A 27254-nucleotide genomic window follows, 5' to 3' on the forward strand; every position below is an offset into this window, starting at 1 on the left:
GATCCAAACATCTGGTGATCCTCCAATGCTCTCCTCACACTGATGAAGACCCTCCATCCTCCTCCTCACCACGTCTTCTACAGAACCTAAAGGAATGGTTCTAGAACCGAATATCTGCCAACCCCCCCATTTCAAATTCTTTACTATGCACTTTCCCTAGAACAGGAAGTGACATCACAATAACAGCATCACCATGAACACAGATGAGAAGCTTTTATTTTGAAACAGCAGCAGAATATTGCAGGGGGGGGGGGGTTCTTCAATAATCCAGACATACAAGAACGTCCACGGGGGTGCTGCGGTGAACGCTCATCACTTTTTGGCGCCGCTGGCCCGGTTCAGTCTGTCAACCAGCAGGCGGTCGGAGGCGGAGCATCTGGACAGGACCGCAGCTATCTCAGACTCACTCTTGTGCTCGATGGCGGCGTCCGCGGCGCTCTCCAGGTCACTGCCAGGAGCAGAGCATAAGCAGTCAGCAGGAAGCCACGCCCACCATCTAATGATGTCACAGGCGAGTCTTACCCAACAGCCAGGTGAGCCTTGACCTTCTGCTCAGGTGTGACTTTGCAGATGTACTTCTTGGCCTCGTTCCTGTTGTTATACTTCATGCAAACCTCAACGAACGCCTGAGGACAAAGCAGCAAAGGATCATGGGTAATAAATCACTTTGAAACTGGAACAATGGTGATGGGCGGGGCCATTTTTGATTATCTTACCAGGTAACCAATTGGAGATTTCTTGCTCTTGGAGAATTTCTCTAGCTCCTCCCACTCCTCCTTCTCTGCCAGAGACTTGAGCTTCAGCCACCAATACCTGCTCAGGTGAAACAGCAGACAGAACCGGGTCAGTCATGTGACCAGAACCACATCACCAACCCCACCCCTCCCAGCCAGAGGGAGTCTCCGGTTTTGAGACTTCAGGTTCAGAGGAACCATCCAGAACCTGCTGGGAAGAAGAGTTCAGAACGGGTCAGGACTTTTTATTGAAACAAGTTCTGGTGAGCACAACCGAAGATTGGACCCAAAGTGTTTATGAGGAATAAAGGGATAGTTATAGTTCATTTTAATGTGGAAACATCTGATCAGAGTCACTAAAGACGCTTCCATCTCTGACTTTAGATGGGTTCAAATACAGAAACACGTTCAGAGACAGAAACCTGAAAAAGATTTAGAGTTCCAGAAACGACTGCAGACAATAGTGAAACCATTTTCCAGGAGGGAACACGGAGAATGAGGTGGATGAATCCACATGACATGTAGACATATATACAATGCACATACACACAATACACATATATACAATACACACACGCACAATACACATATATACAATACACATACGCACAATACACATACACACAATACACACACGCACAATGCACATACACACAATGCACATACGCACGATGCACACGATGCACATATATACAATATACATACACATATACACAATACACATGTACACAATACACATACACACAATACACATATACACAATACACATGTACACAATACACATACACACAATACACATATTTACAATACACATATTTACAATACACATATTTACAATACACATATTTACAATGCACATATACAACATGGACAGGCAACAGTCAACATGGTCTGATTTCTAAAATATGTTTTAGTATAAAAACATAGAATTAATGTTTCTGAACCAATAATGTTCTAAAGTCTGACTGAGGAAATAAAGTTCTGTTTATTTAAAGTGATGATGATGAGGATGACAGGATGAAGAGCTTTAATGTGGCTCACATGCTTTATTGACCGTCTGCTCTGCAGCTCCACTTTCTAACACGGATTCCACCGCCTTTCTTCAGAGCTTTGGACACATCGCTGTGATCCATCAGAACTAGAGTCTATTGCTGGGAGGTTCTGCAGAACATCACTGGTTCTGATCTGAGCTACAAAGAACCACAACCGTGTTTTTCAGCAACATGGAACAGAGGTTCTGTTCGGTACCGTCCCAGGTAAAAACCCAGTAGTTCATGTCTCAGAACAACAGAACCAGCTGGGTCTTCAAAAACATTGCTGCAGTTTTACAGGTCCAAAACAGGCTGGAGACCACAGCTCCAAGAAGATGAGGCCCAAAGCCCCTGAAGACCATTTCTGCTCTGTGCCCCCCCCCCATTCTAACCGTCTGCAGGTGAGGGGCGGATCCACCCGGATCCAGAGACGCTCATCTTCAGATCTTTGTTCCCAACAGGTGGGTTCATACTTTCTAGACAGAATCTTTTCAACCATGACAGACGTTCAGCTGTCGATCTAGGAAGAAGCAGCTTTCTTCTGGACCTGAACATCATCAAAGTAGACGTTGGTCTGGCATGAAGAAGAAGACACTTCCAGAACTCCAATAGAGTTTAGTCTGGACTCTGGTCTACAGAGACTCCTCCTTCAGAGTCCAGCTGTGGACCAAGTCTCAGACCCATGTCAGAGATCAACAAGAGGAGCTGTTTGAGACGGGGACCTACGTGCTCAGACGTCCTGCTTTTAGTCAGGACTCAGCAGAGGTTTGGAACCGCAGACCAACCTGCTGCAGATAAACCTGGTCTAGGTCTGGACCTTTGAACCTGTTTGAGATGGTGAAACTCTAAAGGGTCAAAGTTCATGTCAGGGTCCACGATAAGACCTCAGGTGACTGTGTTCAATCATCTGCAGATGTCACATGATCCACCCAATGCTCCTCCCTGTCCTCACCTGGGAACAGAACCTGTGGATATTGAACTGGTCCTGGGGGGTAACCCCATCCTAAACTGGAGGGGGTTTTGTTCCGTTGATGAGTGAGGCTGCTTCAGACTCTGCTCCTGAATATTGATCCTCTTTGGGTGTGGTTCACAAAGAATGCTGGGTATTTTCTCTAAACAGTGAAAACTGCTGAATGACAGCAGCCAATCACAGCAGGGCTGGTTCAGACTCACCTTTTGTCAGGAACTTTGAAGTCTCTGTACAGCTGCTCTGCCTGTTTGTGAAGTCCTAAAGACAGCAGCGTCTCCATGGTTACCTGAAACAGGACCACGTGTTTGGAAGGTGCTGATCATCAACTTCATCTACCAGTGCAGACAAACTTTACTGACCTGCAGGGACAAACCAAGAAGCCCCGCCCCTTTCTCATCATCTAGCTTTCGCTGGAAACGGAGAAGACGCATCTCCTCCTCTGTGGCCTGAAGGACAACAGAAACTCGTTAGCATCAACCAAACGCCTAGAGGTCACACAGGTGAGTCACGAGGAACAAGAAGATGCGAAGGAGTGAGTGACAGAACATCGTCATGGGTCACGATCTCAGATTGTCCCGTCACCTTTGCAGCAAAGTCGTTTTTGGCCTTGTTGTACTCGTCTACAGCGTTCTGCAGCAGAGACAGACTGCTCTCCAACTTCTGCAGGGAGAACACAGGTGAGAACCACAGGTGAGAACACAGGTGAGAACCGCAGGTGAGGACCGCAGGTGAGGACCACAGGTGAGAACCACAGGTGAAAACACAGGTGAGAACCACAGGTGAGGACCGCAGGTGAAAACACAGGTGAGGGCCACAGGTGAGGACCACAGGTGAAAACAAAGGTGAGAACCACAGGTGAGAACCACAGGTGAAAACACAGGTGAGGGCCACGGGGGAGGACCACAGGTGAGGACCACAGGTGAAAACAAAGGTGAGAACCACAGGTGAGAACCACAGGTGAGAACCACAGGTGAGAACCACAGGTGTGAACACAGGTGAAGACCGCAGGTGAGGAACACAGGTGAGGAACACAGATGAGAACACAGGTGAGGACCACAGGTGAGAACCACAGGTGAGGACCGCAGGTGAAAACACAGGTGAGAACCGCAGGTGAGGACCACAGGTGAGAACCACAGGTGAGGACCGCAGGTGAAAACACAGGTGAGAACCGCAGGTGAGGACCACAGGTGAGGACCGCAGGTGAGGACCACAGGTGAGGACCGCAGGTGAAAACACAGGTGAGGGCCACAGGTGAGGACCACAGGTGAAAACAAAGGTGAGAACCACAGGTGAGAACCACAGGTGAAAACACAGGTGAGGGCCACAGGTGAGGACCACAGGTGAAAACAAAGGTGAGAGCCACAGGTGAGAACCACAGGTGAGAACCACAGGTGAGAACCACAGGTGTGAACACAGGTGAAGACCGCAGGTGAGGAACACAGGTGAGAACACTAGGTGTGAACACAGGTGAAGACCGCAGGTGAGGAACACAGGTGAGGAACACAGATGAGAACACAGGTGAGAACCACAGGTGAGAACCACAGGTGAGAACACAGGTGAGAACACAGGTGAGGACCACAGGTGAGGACCACAGGTGAGAACACAGGTGAAACCACAGGTGAGGAGCACAGGTGAGAAACACAGGTGAGAAACACAGGTGAGGAGCACAGGTGAAAACACAGGTGAGGACTGCAGGTTAGGACCACAGGTGAGAACACAGATGAGGAACACAGATGAGAACACAGGTGAGAACCACAGGTGAGAACACAGGTGAGGACCACAGGTGAGGGCCACAGGTAAGGACCACAGGTGAAAACAAAGGTGAGAACCACAGGTGTGAACACAGGTGAAGACCGCAGGTGAGAAACACAGGTGAGGACCGCAGGTGAGAACACAGGTGAAACCACAGGTGAGGAGCACAGGTGAGGACCACAGGTGAGAACCACAGGTGAAAACACAGGTGAGGACCACAGGTGAGGACCGCAGGTGAAAACACAGGTGAGAACACAGATGAGAACACAGGTGAGAACCACAGGTGAGGACCGCAGGTGAGGACCACAGGTGAGAACCACAGGTGAAAACACAGGTGAGGACCACAGGTGAGGACCGCAGGTGAAAACACAGGTGAGGGCCACAGGTGAGGACCACAGGTGAGAACCACAGGTGAGAACCACAGGTGAGAACCACAGGTGAAAACACAGGTGAGGGCCACAGGTGAGGACCACAGGTGAGGACCACAGGTGAGAACAAAGGTGAGAACCACAGGTGTGAACACAGGTGAAGACCGCAGGTGAGAAACACAGGTGAGGACCGCAGGTGAGAACACAGGTGAAACCACAGGTGAGGAGCACAGGTGAGGACCACAGGTGAGAACCACAGGTGAAAACACAGGTGAGGACCACAGGTGAGGACCGCAGGTGAAAACACAGGTGAGAACACAGATGAGAACACAGGTGAGAACACAGGTGAGAACCACAGGTGAGGACCGCAGGTGAGGACCACAGGTGAGAACCACAGGTGAGGACCGCAGGTGAGGACCGCAGGTGAGGGCCACAGGTGAGGGCCACAGGTGAGAACCACAGGTGAGGACCACAGGTGAGGACCACAGGTGAGGACCACAGGTGAGGACCACAGGTGAAAACACAGGTGAGGGCCACAGGTGAGGACCACAGGTGAGAACCACAGGTGAGAACCACAGGTGAAAACACAGGTGAGGGCCACAGGTGAGGACCACAGGTGAGGACCGCAGGTGAGGACCGCAGGTGAGGACCGCAGGTGAGGACCGCAGGTGAGGACCGCAGGTGAGGACCACAGGTGAGAACCACAGGTGAAAGCACAGGTGAGAACCAAAGGTGAGGACCACAGGTGAGGACCACAGGTGAAAACACAGGTGAGAACCACAGGTGAGGACCGCAGGTGAGGACCGCAGGTGAAAACACAGGTGAGGGCCACAGGTGAGGACCACAGGTGAAAACAAAGGTGAGAACCACAGGTGAGAAACACAGGTGAGGAGCACAGGTGAAAACACAGGTGAGGACTGCAGGTTAGGACCACAGGTGAGAACACAGGTGAGGAACACAGGTGAGGAGCACAGGTGAGGAGCACAAGTGAGACTCACAGGTGAGGAGCACAAGTGAGACTCACAGGTGAGAACCACAGGTGACAACAGCAGGTGAGAATCACAGGTGAGAACACAGGTGAGAACCACCTTTTTCACTTGCAGAGGAGCATCAGACGGAACCCACACTGGTTCAGGTTAGCATTCTCTCATGACACACCTGTTGGCTCCTACCTTTTCTCTGTAGGACGCAGTGACGTAGTAGTTGGCCAGCTCCTGATGGTTGTCGTCCTGGTTGTAGAGGTCTTTCAGAGTCTCCTGTTCCTGAAGCTTACAGAACTGCAGGAACATCCAGAAATGAAGAAGCACCCGGAAAACATGGACAGGTGGAACACAGAAAACGCACCTGTCTGTAGAGGCTGAGGGCCACCGGCTGGTTCCTCAGAGTCATGAAGAAATCCCCTCTGTTCATCTCATTCTTCAGGTGTGTGACCACCATGTAAACTGATCCAAATCAGAGATTTCATCACAAGCTTTAGGACATCAGCTGTGTTCCCACCACACAAATGCTCCAAACTTGATCCAAATTCCCAAAAAAAATACTATTTCACAAAAACCCGGTTTCCTTTCAATCCTGATTATGCAAATAAACCCAAACCAGCTCAGCCATGAGTCAGTCACTAACACCACACCAGATGTGAACAGTTCTCTGATTGACAGAATGCATTCACATATCTGCCCCAGCGCTCTTCATCATTGAATTCATTTCCAGTGACTACAGGGGTCACCCAACAGCAATCAGAAACCCACCAAAGCTAGTTTAGAGCTGCACATTTGTGGATAAAGAACAAGAAAGCCAATCAGTATGGATGTTAGTCTGAGTCATCATTGAAATGAAAGCATTTTAAAGCTATTTCAAATTCCATATGACAAGTTCAAATCTATAGCATCGTTCAAAGCTGTCCTTTCAGAAGCAGAACAGCTTTAGCTGGAAGTTCAGAATTGTGGAACCTTTTCCTAAACCTTTTCATGTGAATAAATGGTTGAGTGTGAAACATGAGCTGAAAACAGGCAGAGGCTCTTCGTTTTATTCTTTCCAAAGAAGGATCTGAACCCGTGTTCAGATGAGTCACAGCGAGGCTCCACTGTTTAAATCCCTTCTTAACCGTAACCTCTCCACCCTAAACGCCATCCATCCAGGGAACAGCGGCTTTGCCCCACATGAAAAGCTTAGAAAATAATAACAATACATTTTATTTATACGCCACCTTTTTGGACACTCAAGGTCGACTCGCAGTACAAAAATATGTAAACGCATAAAAATACAACAATAAACTCCACAAAATAAGTGAACAGTTAAAGCAGCAGTTTAAAGATGATGATCTGAATGTACGAGGAAAAAGGTGAGTTTGAGAGAGTTCATGTTTTGTGGATCAGAGGAGGCAGTTCCAGAGTTGCTGAATGCTCCACCCCTCCATGGTAATCAGACCTGGTCATATGAAGTGTTGCTTTCCGGTGCAAAGCCGCTTTCCTGGATTCTTGGAGTTCTGGTCAGAGCAAAGGCGTCTTAAAGCTGGAGAAACGAAAGTCTTAGGGTCGCCAGTCAAAAAAGGGTTTTGTGTTTTTGCACCAAAAAAAAAAAGACGAGTATTTGGGGGGGGGTAGGCTTGTTGGATTTGATCTTTTGTAGCACCAACCGTGTCCTCCTGACTTTAATGTTTGAGCAGAAATAAATCCATGTTTCATGATTAGACGTGTTTCTCTAGTTATTGTCAATCATTGTGGAAAATAATTACTATTGATATGTGAGCAGTCAGTTGTTGAAATCATTAGTTTATTCTTATCATTACTGCTGCTATTATCAGCAGTCTGTGGTTTTGGTTTTTGGGGACATGTGCAGTAAACAGGTCTGGTGGAGCCCCTCCTACGACTCAGACCCCATAATAGCCCTCATGCTCACAAAGGCTGGTGGTCCCTGGACTAGAGTCGGCGATTATGTCTATAAAGATGTCTGTTGACACTGAAGATGATGAAAAAGTTAAAGGACTAACCTCCCTTCACGCTCAGACTCAAAGTGAGAGACGGAGACCAAAAACAAAGACAGACCGCCGTTTCTGCTTATGGCCAAACACAACAGCCTTCCGTCCTTCTTGGTATTAATAAACCCTGGAGTTGATCGCTTTAAAAGAATAAACGCGCTTAGAAGTCGGTGCGATTGTGGATCCGACTAGCGCGATGACCGATCACTTTGAGTATAAGCCGGCTTTAACGTGGGAGGGGCCGCTTTGGTGATTTTCCAGAGGATCCAAAAATTCCACACGACATGCTCAGCTATGGAGGAGTCGTTTGACGCCGTGGGACCTCTGGTGGCGCCGCTGTGCAGCACCAAAGGCCGCCAGTTCCTACCAAGAAGGGCATCGCCATGCAGTTGTTGGTCACATGACTCTTTTCATTTGAAAACAGGTTTTCCATTGCAGTTTTAGGAAGTATGTCCACTTCCATACTCCTCAAAGTCCAAAAACCTTTCCCCATAAATGTGAGTTTTTAGGAGAATTTATTATCGTAAATACAAGCTGGACGATTTGGAAACACAGTTATGGAGCTGAACTTCCCAAACAGAGGAAGAAGAGGGCGGCTGTCGTTCCTGGAAGATGATCCTTGAGGAACCAAACGTTCAGTTGGTAGATCTATGTTCAGACTCACCGAGGTCCGTGTCTCCACTCTCTACAGCCTTGCTGAGAGCCAGATGACTCCTCTTCATCTTCAGCAGTAGAGGAACCTGTTCTCCAGACCGAGGTTCAAAGTCCAGGAGCTGAGGAACCAACCAACACAGGAGTTAAACCCAACTGATGGAGCAGCACAGAGCTCTACCTCCATGGTCCTCAGTCCACCTGATCCACCCTCTCTAATGTTTTCTACTATCAAACTCGTCTGCGAGTCACTGTCCGACTCAGTTTGAGGAAAACCAAAGAAACCCCCCAGGATTCTGATTCTGAAGTGGGACAGCCATGATGACCCGCCTCAACAAGAGCTGTTTGCTAGAATTCTCTGACCGACCGGCGCTTGCAGCGTCTGCAGCATTAGTGGCTTCTGCAGCATCAGCAGCAATTGCGGCGTCTGCAACGTCTGAACTGATGACAACTCACACGGTTTACGGTTGTAAACTCCTTCACCAACAGTCAGGATGAACTTCTGCCACCATTTCAATTCAAATCTCATGTTAAAGTTTTTTGAAAATGTCTTTTACATCCAAAATATTCACATTTGATGACTTTGCAGACTTTTATAAACTTTTCAAGGACCTAGAAAAGTTGTATTTCCAAACCTTGTCCGGGTCTTTCATGACCGTACGACCCTACATCATTTCAGTAGAACACAGCAGAAAATCTTTTTGTGTGCTCCTTTTAACATGAAGTCAATCAGAGCGCTTCCAGTGGTTATTTGGGGAACTGCAATGTTTGGTACCTCTGGGCTGACTTCAGAACCAGAGTCCAGATGACAGGTACACAGCATAACTAAGAAGACTCTTCTTTCCGTTCTCCAAACAGGGTTTTTTCTTTGTATCGGTGTCCCATCCACCTCCAGGAGCCGTTTGTCTGCGTACCTTGATGGCGAGTTCGGTGCGTCCACATTCGTAAGCTTTGGCGGCGATATGAGAGTACGAGACTCCAGGTGATTCCCCCACCTTCACACACACCGCTCGCGCTATGGCTTCATCCGACAAGTCTTTCTGCTGCACCTGGACACGCCCACACACAGGTAAGGAACAGTGAGAGGCAGCCGCAGGGTCCCAGGTGAGTCATTTACCTTACAGGAGGCCCAGTGCTTCAGGACTCTGCTAACGCCCTGATAGTCGGGAATCTTCAGGTAACGGCAGATCTCAATGGCTAACGGGTAGAACTGTCGAAACAACAACCTGAGGCGGGTAAACAGAGAGAGGGCGGTTCATGGACTTCAGGCACAGTTTACACCTGGAATTAAATCACCTGCTGATTTAAAAAACACTGAATTCTGTTAAATATACCGCATTTTTATCTCCACTAAACAAGAATCAGACGGCTCACCTGTCAATCAGCACCTGCAATGTCATCTGCTTGAATCTGAGAGTAGAGGTAAAGAATTACACCCACACAGTCAGAACTACACCTCCCATCATACCCCTGTGCAGCTCCAGAGGATACTGAGTGTGTGTGAGTGGCATTCCCACGCCGCTCTCTCTAACAGCGTTCAGCACTCGCAGCTCTCTGCAAGTGGACACGAAGGGATCGGAGCAGAAGTCCGTCAGGAAACACTTCCCAAAGGACGCCGCCTGGTAGAGGACAGATCACAGGTTACAGGCGAGCACACCTGGACTCTCGGGATCATCGGGTTTCCTCTCACCCTCATCAGGGACTTCTGGGTGGCGGGGTCGTACTCGTGAGCCGCGGCCTCCACACACTGTCGCACCGCCTCCTCCAGCACGTTCTGCTCCTTGATCTCCCTCAGGTACTCGTCAGCTTTCTGGCTGGACTTCTGTGGACGAGGAAGACGCATCACAGCTGGGACCACACCTGAGGACAGGTGCAGATAGGGGTACCTCATACTCCCGGTGGGCCTCCAGCAGCAGAGCTCCAGGCGCCATGGAGGCGATCTTGAAGATATCCTGGCAGACCAGAGGGACCTCCTGCAGCAGCTCCTGATTGGTGGAGTTGATGATCCGAACTCCGTCCATCTCCCCCACCAAAACAGACGGGTCCTCAACAGGGAATCTGGGCTTTGGGTCAAGGTGGAGTCCGGAGAAACCAGCAGAACTTCTATGAGGACTGAAAAACCCAGATCGGCACAGAACGCTTGATCTGGACTAAAATGGCCCTGGTTCAAGTCCGAGCAGTTTTCAGGATACTGGATGGTGTCATTACACTCTCCGACCACTAGGAGCAGTCTGTCCCACATCAACACCACCGACGGCTGCTGGCTCTTCGGCCTGCGACACCTGGGCAGGTGGACGGATTGAGACGCATGACCAGATAGCAAGACAGGAGGCTGAGGACATCTGGGTTTTCATGCAGTACTTTCCAAACAGTTTAGAATAGGTTCTGATGCCTACACTGTTCTGGAACCAGCACTTTAGAATATGTTCTGGTGCCTATACTGTTCTGGAACCAGCACTTTAGAATAGGTTCTGATGCCTACACCGTGCTGGAACCGGTTCTTTAGGATAGGTTCTGATGCCTACACTGTGCTGGAACCGGTTCTTTAGAATAGGTTCTGATGCCTACACTGTGCTGGAACCGGTTCTTTAGAATAGGTTCTGATGCCTACACTGTTCTGGAACCGGCACTTTAGAATAGGTTCTGATGCCTACACTGTTCTGGAACCAGCACTTTAGAATATGTTCTGGTGCCTATACTGTTCTGGAACCAGCACTTTAGAATAGGTTCTGATGCCTACACCGTGCTGGAACCGGTTCTTTAGAATAGGTTCTGATGCCTACACTGTGCTGGAACCGGTTCTTTAGAATAGGTTCTGATGCCTACACTGTGCTGGAACCGGTTCTTTAGAATAGGTTCTGATGCCTACACTGTTCTGGAACCGGCACTTTAGAATAGGTTAGGGTGCCTACACTGTTCTGGAACCAGCACTTTAGAATAGGTTCTGGTGCCTACACTGTGCTGGAACCGGTTCTTTAGAATAGGTTCTGATGCCTACACTGTGCTGGAACCGGTTCTTTAGAATAGGTTCTGATGCCTACACTGTTCTGGAACCGGCACTTTAGAATAGGTTAGGGTGCCTACACTGTTCTGGAACCAGCACTTTAGAATAGGTTCTGATGCCTACACTGTGCTGGAACCGGTTCTTTAGAATAGGTTCTGATGCCTACACTGTTCTGGAACCGGCACTTTAGAATAGGTTAGGGTGCCTACACTGTTCTGGAACCAGCACTTTAGAATAGGTTCTGGTGCCTACACTGTGCTGGAACCGGTTCTTTAGAATAGGTTCTGATGCCTACACTGTGCTGGAACCGGTACTTTAGAATAGGTTCTGGTGCCTACACTGTTCTGGAACCGGCACTTTAGAATAGGTTAGGGTGCCTACACTGTTCTGGAACCAGCACTTTAGAATAGGTTCTGATGCCTACACTGTGCTGGAACCGGTTCTTTAGAATAGGTTCTGATGCCTACACTGTGCTGGAACCGGTACTTTAGAATAGGTTCTGGTGCCTACACTGTTCTGGAACCGGCACTTTAGAATAGGTTCTGGTGCCTACACTGTGCTGGAACCGGTTCTTTAGAATAGGTTCTGATGCCTACACTGTGCTGGAATCGGCACTTTAGAATAGGTTCTGATGCCTACACTGTGCTGGAACCGGTTCTTTAGAATATGTTCTGGTGCCTACACTGTTCTGGAACCAGCACTTTAGAATAGGTTCTGGTCCCTACACTGTTCTGGAACCGATTCTTTAGAATAGGTTCTGATGCCTACACTGTTCTGGAACCAGCACTTTAGAATAGGTTCTGATGCCTACACTGTGCTGGAACCGGTTCTTTAGAATAGGTTCTGATGCCTACACTGTGCTGGAACCAGCACTTTAGAATAGGTTAGGGTGCCTACACTGTTCTGGAACCGGCACTTTAGAATAGGTTCTGGTCCCTACACTGTTCTGGAACCGGTTCTTTAGAATAGGTTCTGATGCCTACACTGTTCTGGAACCAGCCCTTTAGAATAGGTTCTGATGCCTACACTGTGCTGGAACCGGTTCTTTAGAATAGGTTCTGATGCCTACACTGTGCTGGAATCGGCACTTTAGAATAGGTTAGGGTGCCTACACTGTTCTGGAACCGGTACTTTAGAATAGGTTCTAATGCCTACACTGTGCTGGAACCGGCACTTTAGAATAGGTTCTGATGCCTACACTGTGCTGGAACCGGTTCTTTAGAATAGGTTCTGATGCCTACACTGTGCTGGAACCGGTTCTTTAGAATAGGTTCTGATGCCTACACTGTGCTGGAACCGGTACTTTAGAATAGGTTAGGGTGCCTACACTGTGCTGGAACCAGCACTTTAGAATAGGTTCTGGTGCCTACACTGTGCTGGAACCGGTTCTTTAGAATAGGTTCTGATGCCTACACTGTTCTGGAACCGGCACTTTAGAATAGGTTAGGGTGCCTACACTGTTCTGGAACCAGCACTTTAGAATAGGTTCTGATGCCTACACTGTGCTGGAACCGGTTCTTTAGAATAGGTTCTGATGCCTACACTGTGCTGGAACCGGCACTTTAGAATAGGTTAGGGTGCCTACACTGTGCTGGAACCAGCACTTTAGAATAGGTTCTGGTGCCTACACTGTGCTGGAACCGGTTCTTTAGAATAGGTTCTGATGCCTACACTGTGCTGGAACCGGTTCTTTAGAATAGGTTCTAATGCCTACACTGTTCTGGAACCGGTTCTTTAGAATAGGTTCTGGTGCCTACACTGTGCTGGAACCAGCACTTTAGAATAGGTTCTGGTGCCTACACTGTGCTGGAACCGGTTCTTTAGAATAGGTTCTGGTGCCTACACTGTGCTGGAACCGGTTCTTTAGAATAGGTTCTGATGCCTACACTGTGCTGGAACCGGTTCTTTAGAATAGGTTCTGATGCCTACACTGTGCTGGAACCGGCACTTTAGAATAGGTTAGGGTGCCTACACTGTGCTGGAACCAGCACTTTAGAATAGGTTCTGATGCCTACACTGTGCTGGAACTGGTTCTTTAGAATAGGTTCTGATACCTACACTGTTCTGGAACCGGCACTTTAGAATAGGTTAGGGTGCCTACACTGTTCTGGAACCAGCACTTTAGAATAGGTTCTGGTGCCTACACTGTGCTGGAACCGGTTCTTTAGAATAGGTTCTGATGCCTACACTGTGCTGGAACCGGTTCTTTAGAATAGGTTCTAATGCCTACACTGTTCTGGAACCGGCACTTTAGAATAGGTTAGGGTGCCTACACTGTTCTGGAACCGGTTCTTTAGAATAGGTTCTGATGCCTACACTGTGCTGGAACCGGTTCTTTAGAATAGGTTCTGATGCCTACACTGTGCTGGAACCGGTACTTTAGAATAGGTTCTGGTGCCTACACTGTTCTGGAACCAGCACTTTAGAATAGGTTCTGGTGCCTACACTGTGCTGGAACCGGTTCTTTAGAATAGGTTCTGATGCCTACACTGTGCTGGAACCGGTTCTTTAGAATAGGTTCTGATGCCTACACTGTTCTGGAACCGGCACTTTAGAATAGGTTAGGGTGCCTACACTGTTCTGGAACCAGCACTTTAGAATAGGTTCTGGTGCCTACACTGTGCTGGAACCGGTTCTTTAGAATAGGTTCTGATGCCTACACTGTGCTGGAACCGGTACTTTAGAATAGGTTCTGGTGCCTACACTGTTCTGGAACCGGCACTTTAGAATAGGTTAGGGTGCCTACACTGTTCTGGAACCAGCACTTTAGAATAGGTTCTGGTGCCTACACTGTGCTGGAACCGGTTCTTTAGAATAGGTTCTGATGCCTACACTGTGCTGGAACCGGTACTTTAGAATAGGTTAGGGTGCCTACACTGTTCTGGAACCAGCACTTTAGAATAGGTTCTGATGCCTACACTGTGCTGGAACCGGTTCTTTAGAATAGGTTCTGATGCCTACACTGTGCTGGAACCGGTACTTTAGAATAGGTTCTGGTGCCTACACTGTTCTGGAACCGGCACTTTAGAATAGGTTCTGGTGCCTACACTGTGCTGGAACCGGTTCTTTAGAATAGGTTCTGATGCCTACACTGTGCTGGAATCGGCACTTTAGAATAGGTTAGGGTGCCTACACTGTTCTGGAACCAGCACTTTAGAATAGGTTCTGATGCCTACACTGTGCTGGAACCGGTTCTTTAGAATAGGTTCTGATGCCTACACTGTGCTGGAATCGGCACTTTAGAATAGGTTAGGGTGCCTACACTGTTCTGGAACCGGTTCTTTAGAATAGGTTCTGATGCCTACACTGTGCTGGAACCGGTACTTTAGAATAGGTTCTGGTGCCTACACTGTTCTGGAACCGGCACTTTAGAATAGGTTCTGATGCCTACACTGTGCTGGAATCGGCACTTTAGAATAGGTTAGGGTGCCTACACTGTTCTGGAACCAGCACTTTAGAATAGGTTCTAATGCCTACACTGTGCTGGAACCGGCACTTTAGAATAGGTTAGGGTGCCTACACTGTTCTGGAACCGGTTCTTTAGAATAGGTTCTGATGCCTACACTGTGCTGGAACCGGTTCTTTAGAATAGGTTCTGATGCCTACACTGTGCTGGAACCGGTTCTTTAGAATAGGTTCTGATGCCTACACTGTTCTGGAACCGGCACTTTAGAATAGGTTCTGGTGCCTACACTGTTCTGGAACCAGCACTTTAGAATAGGTTCTGGTGCCTACACTGTGCTGGAACCGGTTCTTTAGAATAGGTTCTGATGCCTACACTGTGCTGGAACCGGCACTTTAGAATAGGTTAGGGTGCCTACACTGTTCTGGAACCAGCACTTTAGAATAGGTTCTGATGCCTACACTGTGCTGGAACCGGTTCTTTAGAATAGGTTCTGATGCCTACACTGTGCTGGAACCGGTACTTTAGAATAGGTTCTGGTGCCTACACTGTTCTGGAACCGGCACTTTAGAATAGGTTCTGGTGCCTACACTGTGCTGGAACCGGTTCTTTAGAATAGGTTAGGGTGCCTACACTGTGCTGGAATCGGCACTTTAGAATAGGTTAGGGTGCCTACACTGTTCTGGAACCAGCACTTTAGAATAGGTTCTGATGCCTACACTGTGCTGGAACCGGTTCTTTAGAATAGGTTCTGATGCCTACACTGTGCTGGAATCGGCACTTTAGAATAGGTTAGGGTGCCTACACTGTTCTGGAACCGGTACTTTAGAATAGGTTCTAATGCTTACACTGTGCTGGAACCGGCACTTTAGAATAGGTTAGGGTGCCTACACTGTTCTGGAACCGGTTCTTTAGAATAGGTTCTGATGCCTACACTGTGCTGGAACCGGTTTCTTTAGAATAGGTTCTGATGCCTACACTGTGCTGGAACCGGTTCTTTAGAATAGGTTCTGATGCCTACACTGTGCTGGAACCGATACTTTAGAATAGGTTCTGGTGCCTACACTGTGCTGGAACCGGTTCTTTAGAATAGGTTCTGATGCCTACACTGTGCTGGAATCGGCACTTTAGAATAGGTTCTGGTGCCTACACTGTGCTGGAATCGGCACTTTAGAATAGGTTAGGGTGCCTACACTGTTCTGGAACCGGTTCTTTAGAATAGGTTCTGATGCCTACACTGTGCTGGAACCGGTACTTTAGAATAGGTTCTGGTGCCTACACTGTTCTGGAACCGGCACTTTAGAATAGGTTCTGGTCCCTACACTGTTCTGGAACCGGTTCTTTAGAATAGGTTCTGATGCCTACACTGTTCTGGAACCGGTTCTTTAGAATAGGTTCTGATGCCTACACTGTGCTGGAATCGGCACTTTAGAATAGGTTAGGGTGCCTACACTGTTCTGGAACCGGTACTTTAGAATAGGTTCTAATGCCTACACTGTGCTGGAACCGGCACTTTAGAATAGGTTAGGGTGCCTACACTGTTCTGGAACCGGTTCTTTAGAATAGGTTCTGATGCCTACACTGTGCTGGAACCGGTTCTTTAGAATAGGTTCTGATGCCTACACTGTGCTGGAACCGGTTCTTTAGAATAGGTTCTGATGCCTACACTGTGCTGGAACCGATACTTTAGAATAGGTTCTGGTGCCTACACTGTGCTGGAACCGGTTCTTTAGAATAGGTTCTGATGCCTACACTGTGCTGGAATCGGCACTTTAGAATAGGTTAGGGTGCCTACACTGTTCTGGAACCAGCACTTTAGAATAGGTTCTGATGCCTACACTGTGCTGGAACCGGTTCTTTAGAATAGGTTCTGATGCCTACACTGTGCTGGAATCGGCACTTTAGAATAGGTTAGGGTGCCTACACTGTTCTGGAACCGGTTCTTTAGAATAGGTTCTGATGCCTACACTGTGCTGGAATCGGCACTTTAGAATAGGTTAGGGTGCCTACACTGTTCTGGAACCGGTACTTTAGAATAGGTTCTAATGCCTACACTGTGCTGGAACCGGCACTTTAGAATAGGTTAGGGTGCCTACACTGTTCTGGAACCGGTTCTTTAGAATAGGTTCTGATGCCTACACTGTGCTGGAACCGGTTCTTTAGAATAGGTTCTGATGCCTACACTGTGCTGGAACCGGTTCTTTAGAATAGGTTCTGATGCCTACACTGTGCTGGAACCGGTACTTTAGAATAGGTTCTGGTGCCTACACTGTTCTGGAACCGGCACTTTAGAATAGGTTCTGGTCCCTACACTGTTCTGGAACCGGTTCTTTAGAATAGGTTCTGATGCCTACACTGTGCTGGAATCGGCACTTTAGAATAGGTTAGGGTGCCTACACTGTTCTGGAACCGGTACTTTAGAATAGGTTCTAATGCCTACACTGTGCTGGAACCGGCACTTTAGAATAGGTTAGGGTGCCTACACTGTTCTGGAACCGGTTCTTTAGAATAGGTTCTGATGCCTACACTGTGCTGGAACCGGTTCTTTAGAATAGGTTCTGATGCCTACACTGTGCTGGAACCGGTTCTTTAGAATAGGTTCTGATGCCTACACTGTGCTGGAACCGGTACTTTAGAATAGGTTCTGGTGCCTACACTGTTCTGGAACCGGCACTTTAGAATAGGTTCTGGTCCCTACACTGTTCTGGAACCGGTTCTTTAGAATAGGTTCTGATGCCTACACTGTGCTGGAACCGGTTCTTTAGAATAGGTTCTGATGCCTACACTGTGCTGGAACCGGCACTTTAGAATAGGTTCTAATGCCTACACTGTGCTGGAACCGGCACTTTAGAATAGGTTAGGGTGCCTACACTGTTCTGGAACCGGTTCTTTAGAATAGGTTCTGATGCCTACACTGTGCTGGAACCGGTTCTTTAGAATAGGTTCTGATGCCTACACTGTGCTGGAACCGGTTCTTTAGAATAGGTTCTGATGCCTACACTGTGCTGGAACCGGTACTTTAGAATAGGTTCTGGTGCCTACACTGTTCTGGAACCGGCACTTTAGAATAGGTTCTGGTCCCTACACTGTTCTGGAACCGGTTCTTTAGAATAGGTTCTGATGCCTACACTGTTCTGGAACCGGTACTTTAGAATAGGTTCTGATGCCTACACTGTTCTGGAACCGGTTCTTTAGAATAGGTTCTGATGCCTACACTGTGCTGGAACCGGTTCTTTAGAATAGGTTCTGATGCCTACACTGTGCTGGAACCGGTACTTTAGAATAGGTTCTGGTGCCTACACTGTGCTGGAATCGGCACTTTAGAATAGGTTCTGATGCCTACACTGTTCTGGAACCGGTACTTTAGAATAGGTTCTAATGCCTACACTGTGCTGGAACCGGCACTTTAGAATAGGTTAGGGTGCCTACACTGTTCTGGAACCGGTTCTTTAGAATAGGTTCTGATGCCTACACTGTGCTGGAACCGGTTCTTTAGAATAGGTTCTGATGCCTACACTGTGCTGGAACCGGTTTTTTAGAATAGGTTCTGATGCCTACACTGTGCTGGAACCGGTACTTTAGAATAGGTTCTGGTGCCTACACTGTTCTGGAACCGGCACTTTAGAATAGGTTCTGATGCCTACACTGTGCTGGAACCGGTTTCTTTAGAATAGGTTCTGATGCCTACACTGTGCTGGAACCGGTTCTTTAGAATAGGTTCTGATGCCTACACTGTGCTGGAACCGATACTTTAGAATAGGTTCTGGTGCCTACACTGTGCTGGAACCGGTTCTTTAGAATAGGTTCTGATGCCTACACTGTGCTGGAATCGGCACTTTAGAATAGGTTCTGGTGCCTACACTGTGCTGGAATCGGCACTTTAGAATAGGTTAGGGTGCCTACACTGTTCTGGAACCGGTTCTTTAGAATAGGTTCTGATGCCTACACTGTGCTGGAACCGGTACTTTAGAATAGGTTCTGGTGCCTACACTGTTCTGGAACCGGCACTTTAGAATAGGTTCTGGTCCCTACACTGTTCTGGAACCGGTTCTTTAGAATAGGTTCTGATGCCTACACTGTTCTGGAACCGGTTCTTTAGAATAGGTTCTGATGCCTACACTGTGCTGGAATCGGCACTTTAGAATAGGTTAGGGTGCCTACACTGTTCTGGAACCGGTACTTTAGAATAGGTTCTAATGCCTACACTGTGCTGGAACCGGCACTTTAGAATAGGTTAGGGTGCCTACACTGTTCTGGAACCGGTTCTTTAGAATAGGTTCTGATGCCTACACTGTGCTGGAACCGGTTCTTTAGAATAGGTTCTGATGCCTACACTGTGCTGGAACCGGTTCTTTAGAATAGGTTCTGATGCCTACACTGTGCTGGAACCGATACTTTAGAATAGGTTCTGGTGCCTACACTGTGCTGGAACCGGTTCTTTAGAATAGGTTCTGATGCCTACACTGTGCTGGAATCGGCACTTTAGAATAGGTTAGGGTGCCTACACTGTTCTGGAACCAGCACTTTAGAATAGGTTCTGATGCCTACACTGTGCTGGAACCGGTTCTTTAGAATAGGTTCTGATGCCTACACTGTGCTGGAATCGGCACTTTAGAATAGGTTAGGGTGCCTACACTGTTCTGGAACCGGTTCTTTAGAATAGGTTCTGATGCCTACACTGTGCTGGAATCGGCACTTTAGAATAGGTTAGGGTGCCTACACTGTTCTGGAACCGGTACTTTAGAATAGGTTCTAATGCCTACACTGTGCTGGAACCGGCACTTTAGAATAGGTTAGGGTGCCTACACTGTTCTGGAACCGGTTCTTTAGAATAGGTTCTGATGCCTACACTGTGCTGGAACCGGTTCTTTAGAATAGGTTCTGATGCCTACACTGTGCTGGAACCGGTTCTTTAGAATAGGTTCTGATGCCTACACTGTGCTGGAACCGGTACTTTAGAATAGGTTCTGGTGCCTACACTGTTCTGGAACCGGCACTTTAGAATAGGTTCTGGTCCCTACACTGTTCTGGAACCGGTTCTTTAGAATAGGTTCTGATGCCTACACTGTGCTGGAATCGGCACTTTAGAATAGGTTAGGGTGCCTACACTGTTCTGGAACCGGTACTTTAGAATAGGTTCTAATGCCTACACTGTGCTGGAACCGGCACTTTAGAATAGGTTAGGGTGCCTACACTGTTCTGGAACCGGTTCTTTAGAATAGGTTCTGATGCCTACACTGTGCTGGAACCGGTTCTTTAGAATAGGTTCTGATGCCTACACTGTGCTGGAACCGGTTCTTTAGAATAGGTTCTGATGCCTACACTGTGCTGGAACCGGTACTTTAGAATAGGTTCTGGTGCCTACACTGTTCTGGAACCGGCACTTTAGAATAGGTTCTGGTCCCTACACTGTTCTGGAACCGGTTCTTTAGAATAGGTTCTGATGCCTACACTGTGCTGGAACCGGTTCTTTAGAATAGGTTCTGATGCCTACACTGTGCTGGAACCGGCACTTTAGAATAGGTTCTAATGCCTACACTGTGCTGGAACCGGCACTTTAGAATAGGTTAGGGTGCCTACACTGTTCTGGAACCGGTTCTTTAGAATAGGTTCTGATGCCTACACTGTGCTGGAACCGGTTCTTTAGAATAGGTTCTGATGCCTACACTGTGCTGGAACCGGTTCTTTAGAATAGGTTCTGATGCCTACACTGTGCTGGAACCGGTACTTTAGAATAGGTTCTGGTGCCTACACTGTTCTGGAACCGGCACTTTAGAATAGGTTCTGGTCCCTACACTGTTCTGGAACCGGTTCTTTAGAATAGGTTCTGATGCCTACACTGTTCTGGAACCGGTACTTTAGAATAGGTTCTGATGCCTACACTGTTCTGGAACCGGTTCTTTAGAATAGGTTCTGATGCCTACACTGTGCTGGAACCGGTTCTTTAGAATAGGTTCTGATGCCTACACTGTGCTGGAACCGGTACTTTAGAATAGGTTCTGGTGCCTACACTGTGCTGGAATCGGCACTTTAGAATAGGTTCTGATGCCTACACTGTTCTGGAACCGGTACTTTAGAATAGGTTCTAATGCCTACACTGTGCTGGAACCGGCACTTTAGAATAGGTTAGGGTGCCTACACTGTTCTGGAACCGGTTCTTTAGAATAGGTTCTGATGCCTACACTGTGCTGGAACCGGTTCTTTAGAATAGGTTCTGATGCCTACACTGTGCTGGAACCGGTTTTTTAGAATAGGTTCTGATGCCTACACTGTGCTGGAACCGGTACTTTAGAATAGGTTCTGGTGCCTACACTGTTCTGGAACCGGCACTTTAGAATAGGTTCTGATGCCTACACTGTTCTGGAACCGGTTCTTTAGAATAGGTTCTGATGCCTACACTGTGCTGGAACCGGTTCTTTAGAATAGGTTCTGATGCCTACACTGTGCTGGAACCGGTACTTTAGAATAGGTTCTGGTGCCTACACTGTTCTGGAACCGGCACTTTAGAATAGGTTCTGGTCCCTACACTGTTCTGGAACCGGTACTTTAGAATAGGTTCTGGTGCCTACACTGTGCTGGAACCGGTACTTTAGAATAGGTTCTGGTGCCTACACTGTGCTGGAACCGGTACTTTAGAATAGGTTCTGGTGCCTACACTGTGCTGGAAGTTTATAGTGACATGAAGCACCATCTCTAGACAGTACCATTAGTACCTCATCCAGTGGTACTGGTACCTCTGGATGAGGTACTAATGGTAGACAGGTGAGACAGGCGGACGTACCACAGCATCTGTTTGGGTCTTTCTGTCGTCTTGGTGTCAAATTCCAAGAGTTTGTCCTGCAGAGAGAAGACGTCCTTCATTAACCAATGTTTGGATCCGTTTGGACACAATCTGCTTCAGTTCCATCATGAAAGGAACATCTTCCACTCAACCCAAAACAAGAAAAATTAAGAGAATCCAGAGGGAATATTCTGCTCAAGGTTCATATTAATGACAGTCAATGTCATTAATATGACATCTTCTTCCTCTTTCGGCTTCTCCCATCAGGGGTCGCCACAGCGAACAAGTCGCATGGTAAACTTGGCAATGTTTTACGCCGGATGCCCTTCCTGACGCAACCTTCTCAAACCGGGCTTGGGACCGGCACAGAGGTAGAGAAGGGAACAGGGAGCAGCCCGGAGTCGAACCCTGGTTTCATGGACGGAAGTCGCCGCAAACCAGCACGAGCTAAACCGGCTCCCAATGTCATTAATATGACATATGAATATATATTAAAATGTGAAATTCCCATTTGTAGGTGCTTAGATAGACACGCTGGCTTTTGTGAATCAGATTGTCTGGAATGAAATGGACACATGAGTGACTTGGGCCAGTCCAGAACAATAAGACTCAGTAGCAGGTAGATCTACGGTTAGGAGTCTCTGAACGCTCACACCTTCCTGAAGATGAGGAGGAAGACAAATTCCACAGCTTTGTTGTCTTGAAACAGGCATGTGGTATTGACAGGACCAATCAGGAATCCTCAGGAGCTGGAGCACAGGAGCAGGCTTTCCAATGTTTGGCGAGCGCTGTCTGTAAATAATCTACTTCTATGGCGGCGCGCCTAGATGGTCTGTGCGGCGGCGACATAGCATACGCAGAGCAGGCTCCGGGTCTGTGGGCGGGGCTCAAGAACCGCATGCTTCAGGACAACACTGCTCCCTTGATGGGGAACCATGGAGCCGGCGGCAGGAGCTGTGGTCAGACGGGCGTCTCGTTTCCAATCCAAGAGGCCCGCGGGTCGGCCTGGGCCTCAAATAATGCTCCTGCGGGCCGGAGAAGCCCCTCCGCAGATAGATATGGCAATCCAAATGTGCTACCAAAACTTCAGATGTTGTTCGTTTTGGTGGATAATGATAACAGACTCGCTGCCAAAGCCGGCTCTAGGGTGATGTCAGAAAATGGGCGGGACCCAGAAGGAGAGAAAGGCGAAGCCTCACATATGGATTTGTCTGACTTTTGGCTGTGAAAATGAAATGTGAAAAAACTCATATCTAAATAAAAAATAGTTGCTTAGTGTGCCAAATGTAAAATGTGATCATATATACGGATAAACTTTAGTATAAAAAGCTCTAGAGCAGCAGGACATAGGCCCTTTGGGAATTACATAACCAGGCTTGAACGTCACATCAGTCATTTCCAAGTGTTTGTAGAAAGAACTGCTATGTATCAACAGAGATGTAGAAAAAAATCATTTGTTCAGATTGATTCTTTAAAATAATTCACAGGTCTGACTTTCAGTCCAGTTTCAAGGTCTTTAGACTACCGGAGCCTAGAAACTGCTTTGAAAAGGTTTGGCTTTGTTTCAAACATTTTAATTAAATCTTGTTCTTCGGTCGTTACTTCTTAAAGTTTAAATATTCTTTATTGACACAGCTTTTTGGCATAAATTACCCAAACATTGGGAGATCATGAACTTAACAATAATGACGTCTTTTCTTTTTCAGGACAGTGAGGTTGTGAGGACTTCTGCTGACCACCAGAGGTCCTCGATGTCTGTTTTGTATGTTTCTTTCTGATCTTTTATCGTCTTCATTCATCTTCAGGATTCTTTACATTTATTAGCAAGAATAAATTTGGATCAAATCCTGTCACTACTTATATTGTAAGCAGAACAACTATACTGTATTATAGTAGTACTACCCTGTATTATAGTAGTACTAGCCTGTATTATAGTAGTACCATCTGAGCAGTAAAGGACCACAGCTCACCTGTAGGTTAGAAAGCCCCGCCCACAGGTGTCCAGAGTCTGTGAAGAGGGACAAGTACTTGTAGCTGAAAGACACGCTCATGTGCACGATGCTGCCCGCATGGGGACTCAGGCCTGGGGGGCACTGCAGACAGGTACAGGTGTTTAGACAGGTATCAGTTGGTGACCACCTGAACGTCCATCGGCGCGTCTCACCACAGCGGTGCAGGACGTGTTATCCAGGATGTAGAGTTCTGGTCCGATGGACAGCAGGACTTTGGTCTGTCTGTCCTGAGTGAGGACAACCCAGGAGGCCGGTCTTCCCTGTAAACCTGAGAAGACAGGTGAGATGCAGAAGGGTGAGAGGAAGGCAGGTGAGAGGAAGACAGGTGAAAGGAAGACAAGTGAGAGGAAGACAGGTGAAAGGAAGAAAAGTGAGAGGAAGACAGGTGAGAGGCAAACAGGTGAGAAGCAGGCAAGTGAGAGGAAGACAGGTGAGAAGCAGATAGGTGAAGGTAGGCAAGTGATAGGAAGACAGGTGAGGGGATGACAGGTGAGGGGATGACAGGTGAGAAGCAGGCAGGTGAGAGGCAGACAGGTGAGAAGCAGACAGGTGAAAAAGAAGACAGGTGAGAGGCAGACAGGTGAGAGGCAGGCAGGTGAGAAGCAGACAAGTGAGAAGCAGAGAGGTTAGAGGAAGACAGGTGAGAAGCAGACAGGTGAGAGGCAGACAGGTGAGAAGCAGACAGGTGAGAGGAAGACAGGTGAGAGGAAGACAGGTGAAAGGCAGACAGGTGAGAGAAAGACAAGTGGGAAGCAGACAGGTGAGACGCAGACAGTTGAGAAGCAGACAACTGAGAGGCAGACAGGTGAAAAGGAGACAGGTGAGAGGCAGACAGGTGAAGGTAGGCAAGTGAGAGGAAGACAGGTGAGAGGAAGATAGTTGAGAGGCAGACAACTGAGAGGCAGACAGGTGAGAAGCAGACATGTGAGAGGCAGACAGGTGAGAGGAAGACAGGTGAGAGGAAGACAGGTGAGAGGAAGACAGGTGGGAAGCAGACAGGTGAGAGGAAGACAGGCGAGAGGCAGGCAGGTGAGAGGAGGACAGGTAAGGGGAAGACAGGTGAGAAGCAGATAGATGAGAGGCAGGCAGGTGAGAAGCAGACAGGTGAAGGCAGGCAGGTGGGTCCAACAGACGGCAGTTGTCAAACATAAACAGTCTTGACACAAACAGCCTGTCCATCACACCTCCACACCTGTCCCGTTCAGACTGTCCAGACAGGTGGGTGTCTGTCCTTCACCTGTCTGCCTCTCACCAGGCAGGTTAGAAGAAAACGTGTTGGAGTCCAACAGCAGGTCAAATGTCTGTCATGGTGAACCTCCAAAGTCTTAAAGTCCACCACAGAAAACCCTCAAAGGTGTGAAGACTGCTGAGGATGAAGATGGTCAGCAAGGAGACTTACCTGGAACCTCAGGTAACCTCCGCAGTTTCAGATCCTCAATGTTTGTAGCCAAGGTGAAGCGGGAGGAGCCTGTTACTATGGCAATACCTGTGCCATAAGGAGAGTGGAACACCTTGGCCTCCAACACCTGACTCTGGACCACTTCCTGTGAAGAACAACAGCCAAAGTCAGGTCATGACCCCGCAAGTTCTGAAACAGTCCAGACCCACCTGTCCCATGCTGAAGTGTCTTTTGAAGGATCCAAACAGATCGTAGATCAGAACCGAGCCGTCCTCCTGAACACACAGCAGCTCATCGCTGATGGACCAGCCCAGTTGGACCACAGGCCCACTCTTCCACTGTGACAGAGCGACACAAACGGGTCAGTCTGACCCAACCGCCAGACCATGATCTGGGATGGAGCCCACCCTTACAGGAAAGCTGGCGATGGCAGCGCCCGAGGCCGAGTAGATCTCCAGCTGAGGTCGAGAACTTGGAGACCGTCTAAGGGGTTCCCTGAGGAGAGCTGAGGCAGACGCATTAAAGTTTCTGGACACGGGACTAAACAAACACCTGTGGTGGAGTGGGACGCACCTATGGGTCCACCGTACGGCGCTGCAGCCACCAGACTGTCCCGAAGGCCGTCTCGAATGCTCCAACACATCTCATAGAGCTCCACCTTCCTGCACGAGAACCCGAGAACTCAGAGGCTGCAAATGCAGAGCAGCCACAGACCTGAACCCAGAACCACAGACCAGAACCCAGAACCCCAGACCTGAACCCAGAACCCTAGAACCAAAGACCTGAACCCAGAACTGAACCCAGAACCCTAGAACCAAAGACTTGAACCCAGAACCCCAGACCTGAACCCAGAACCCTAGAACCAAAGACTTGAACCCAGAGCCACAGATCTGAACCCAGAACCACAGACCTGAACCCAGAACCCTAAACCTGAACCCAGAACCACAGACCTGAACCCAGAACCCTAGAACCAAAGACCTGAACCCAGAACCCCAGACCTGAACCCAGAACCCTAGAACCAAAGACTTGAACCCAGAGCCACAGATCTGAACCCAGAACCACAGACCTGAACCCAGAACTCTAAACCTGAACCCAGAACCACAGACCTAAACCCAGAACTCCAGAACCCTGAACCCCAGACCTGGACCCAGAGCCACAGACCTGAACCCAGAACCCCAGAACCCTAAACCCAGAATCACATACCTGAACCCAGAACCCCAGAAACCACAACCATAGACCTGAACCCAGAACCATAGACCTGAACCCATAACACCATAACCTAAACCATCACATGTACATCTCCAACCAGAGCATGGAAGAACTTTGAGACAAACTTCCCCAGAATAAGATGTTATGGGTTCCATTTCCGGGACTGAAATAGTGACTAAATAGCCCCCATTGATAGGCTTTATTATAAAACGAGTTAAAAATCAATACAAACACGAAAGAATGTAAAATATTACGAAGTATTAGAGAAATATTCTAGTCTAATTGTAAGGGGAAAAAACGGGACAAAGAACAGAAACATTTAAATGCCAGTATAGCTTAGTCAGTTTGTTAGTTCATTTTAGTATTTTCCTATTGAACTCTTTGTATTCGTGATCATTTTAAGTTCATGTTTTACTTCGAAGCCCATCGAGACTACTGTTGTGATTTTGGGCTATACAAATAAAATTGAATTGAATTCAATTGAATTTAAATTCTCATGAAATTGATTAAACCAGATATCCGTTGATCATGATTCTGACTGCGTTCATTTGCGATTTGTTTATTAATTCTTGTTCGATTGTGTTTTTTCTGTAAGAACTAAGCTGTGTTAGCATGCTAGCAGCTGCACAAGATTTAGCAGCTAGCTAAGCATGTTAAAGCACCGGGGCAGCAGACGGAACGGGAACGGCTGACCGGTAAAAGGCCTCCCCCAGCGGGTTCCAGCTGGCCGTGACGAACGCCATTCGGTCCACCTGGACTCGGAACCGGTCCCTGGTGCAGCACACTGAGGAAGATGAAAGTTTTGTCAACAGTCAGCTGATCTGCGGCAGATTCTTCTTCAGAGGTTTATGGTCAAACAGCTCACGGAGGCTCCACCGCCCCCTGCTGGACGGAGGGTGAAATGAGAAAAAACAAGAATTTATTGGTGGGTCAATGGCACTAAGTAAGGACCGCTGGGGTGCA

At 48.0% G+C, this 27254-nt stretch overlaps 1 protein-coding gene across 1 annotated transcript; it reads right to left on the minus strand.

The window, feature by feature from the left end:
• Positions 1–198: 198 nt before the first annotated feature.
• Positions 199–27182, minus strand: vps16 (VPS16 core subunit of CORVET and HOPS complexes). The gene is made up of 24 exons (XM_023949564.2): positions 26985–27182; positions 25656–25744; positions 25496–25587; positions 25292–25420; positions 25083–25227; positions 23836–23951; positions 23642–23764; positions 21672–21727; positions 10676–10765; positions 10370–10541; positions 10174–10305; positions 9975–10102; positions 9858–9893; positions 9601–9709; positions 9398–9532; positions 8497–8605; positions 6200–6297; positions 6028–6132; positions 3318–3395; positions 3095–3181; positions 2939–3021; positions 717–813; positions 523–626; positions 199–448 (listed from the first exon to the last, which is right to left on the minus strand). The coding sequence occupies exons 1-24, from the start codon at positions 27032–27034 to the stop codon at positions 313–315; spliced, it is 2499 nt and encodes an 832-aa protein (XP_023805332.1). The 5' UTR covers positions 27035–27182; the 3' UTR covers positions 199–312.
• Between the last annotated feature and the right edge of the window lie 72 nt (positions 27183–27254).

Source organism: Oryzias latipes, chromosome 2, assembly GCF_053564925.1.
Source record: "Oryzias latipes strain Hd-rR chromosome 2, Olatipes_Hd-rR_3.1".
Taxonomy (NCBI): domain Eukaryota; kingdom Metazoa; phylum Chordata; class Actinopteri; order Beloniformes; family Adrianichthyidae; genus Oryzias; species Oryzias latipes.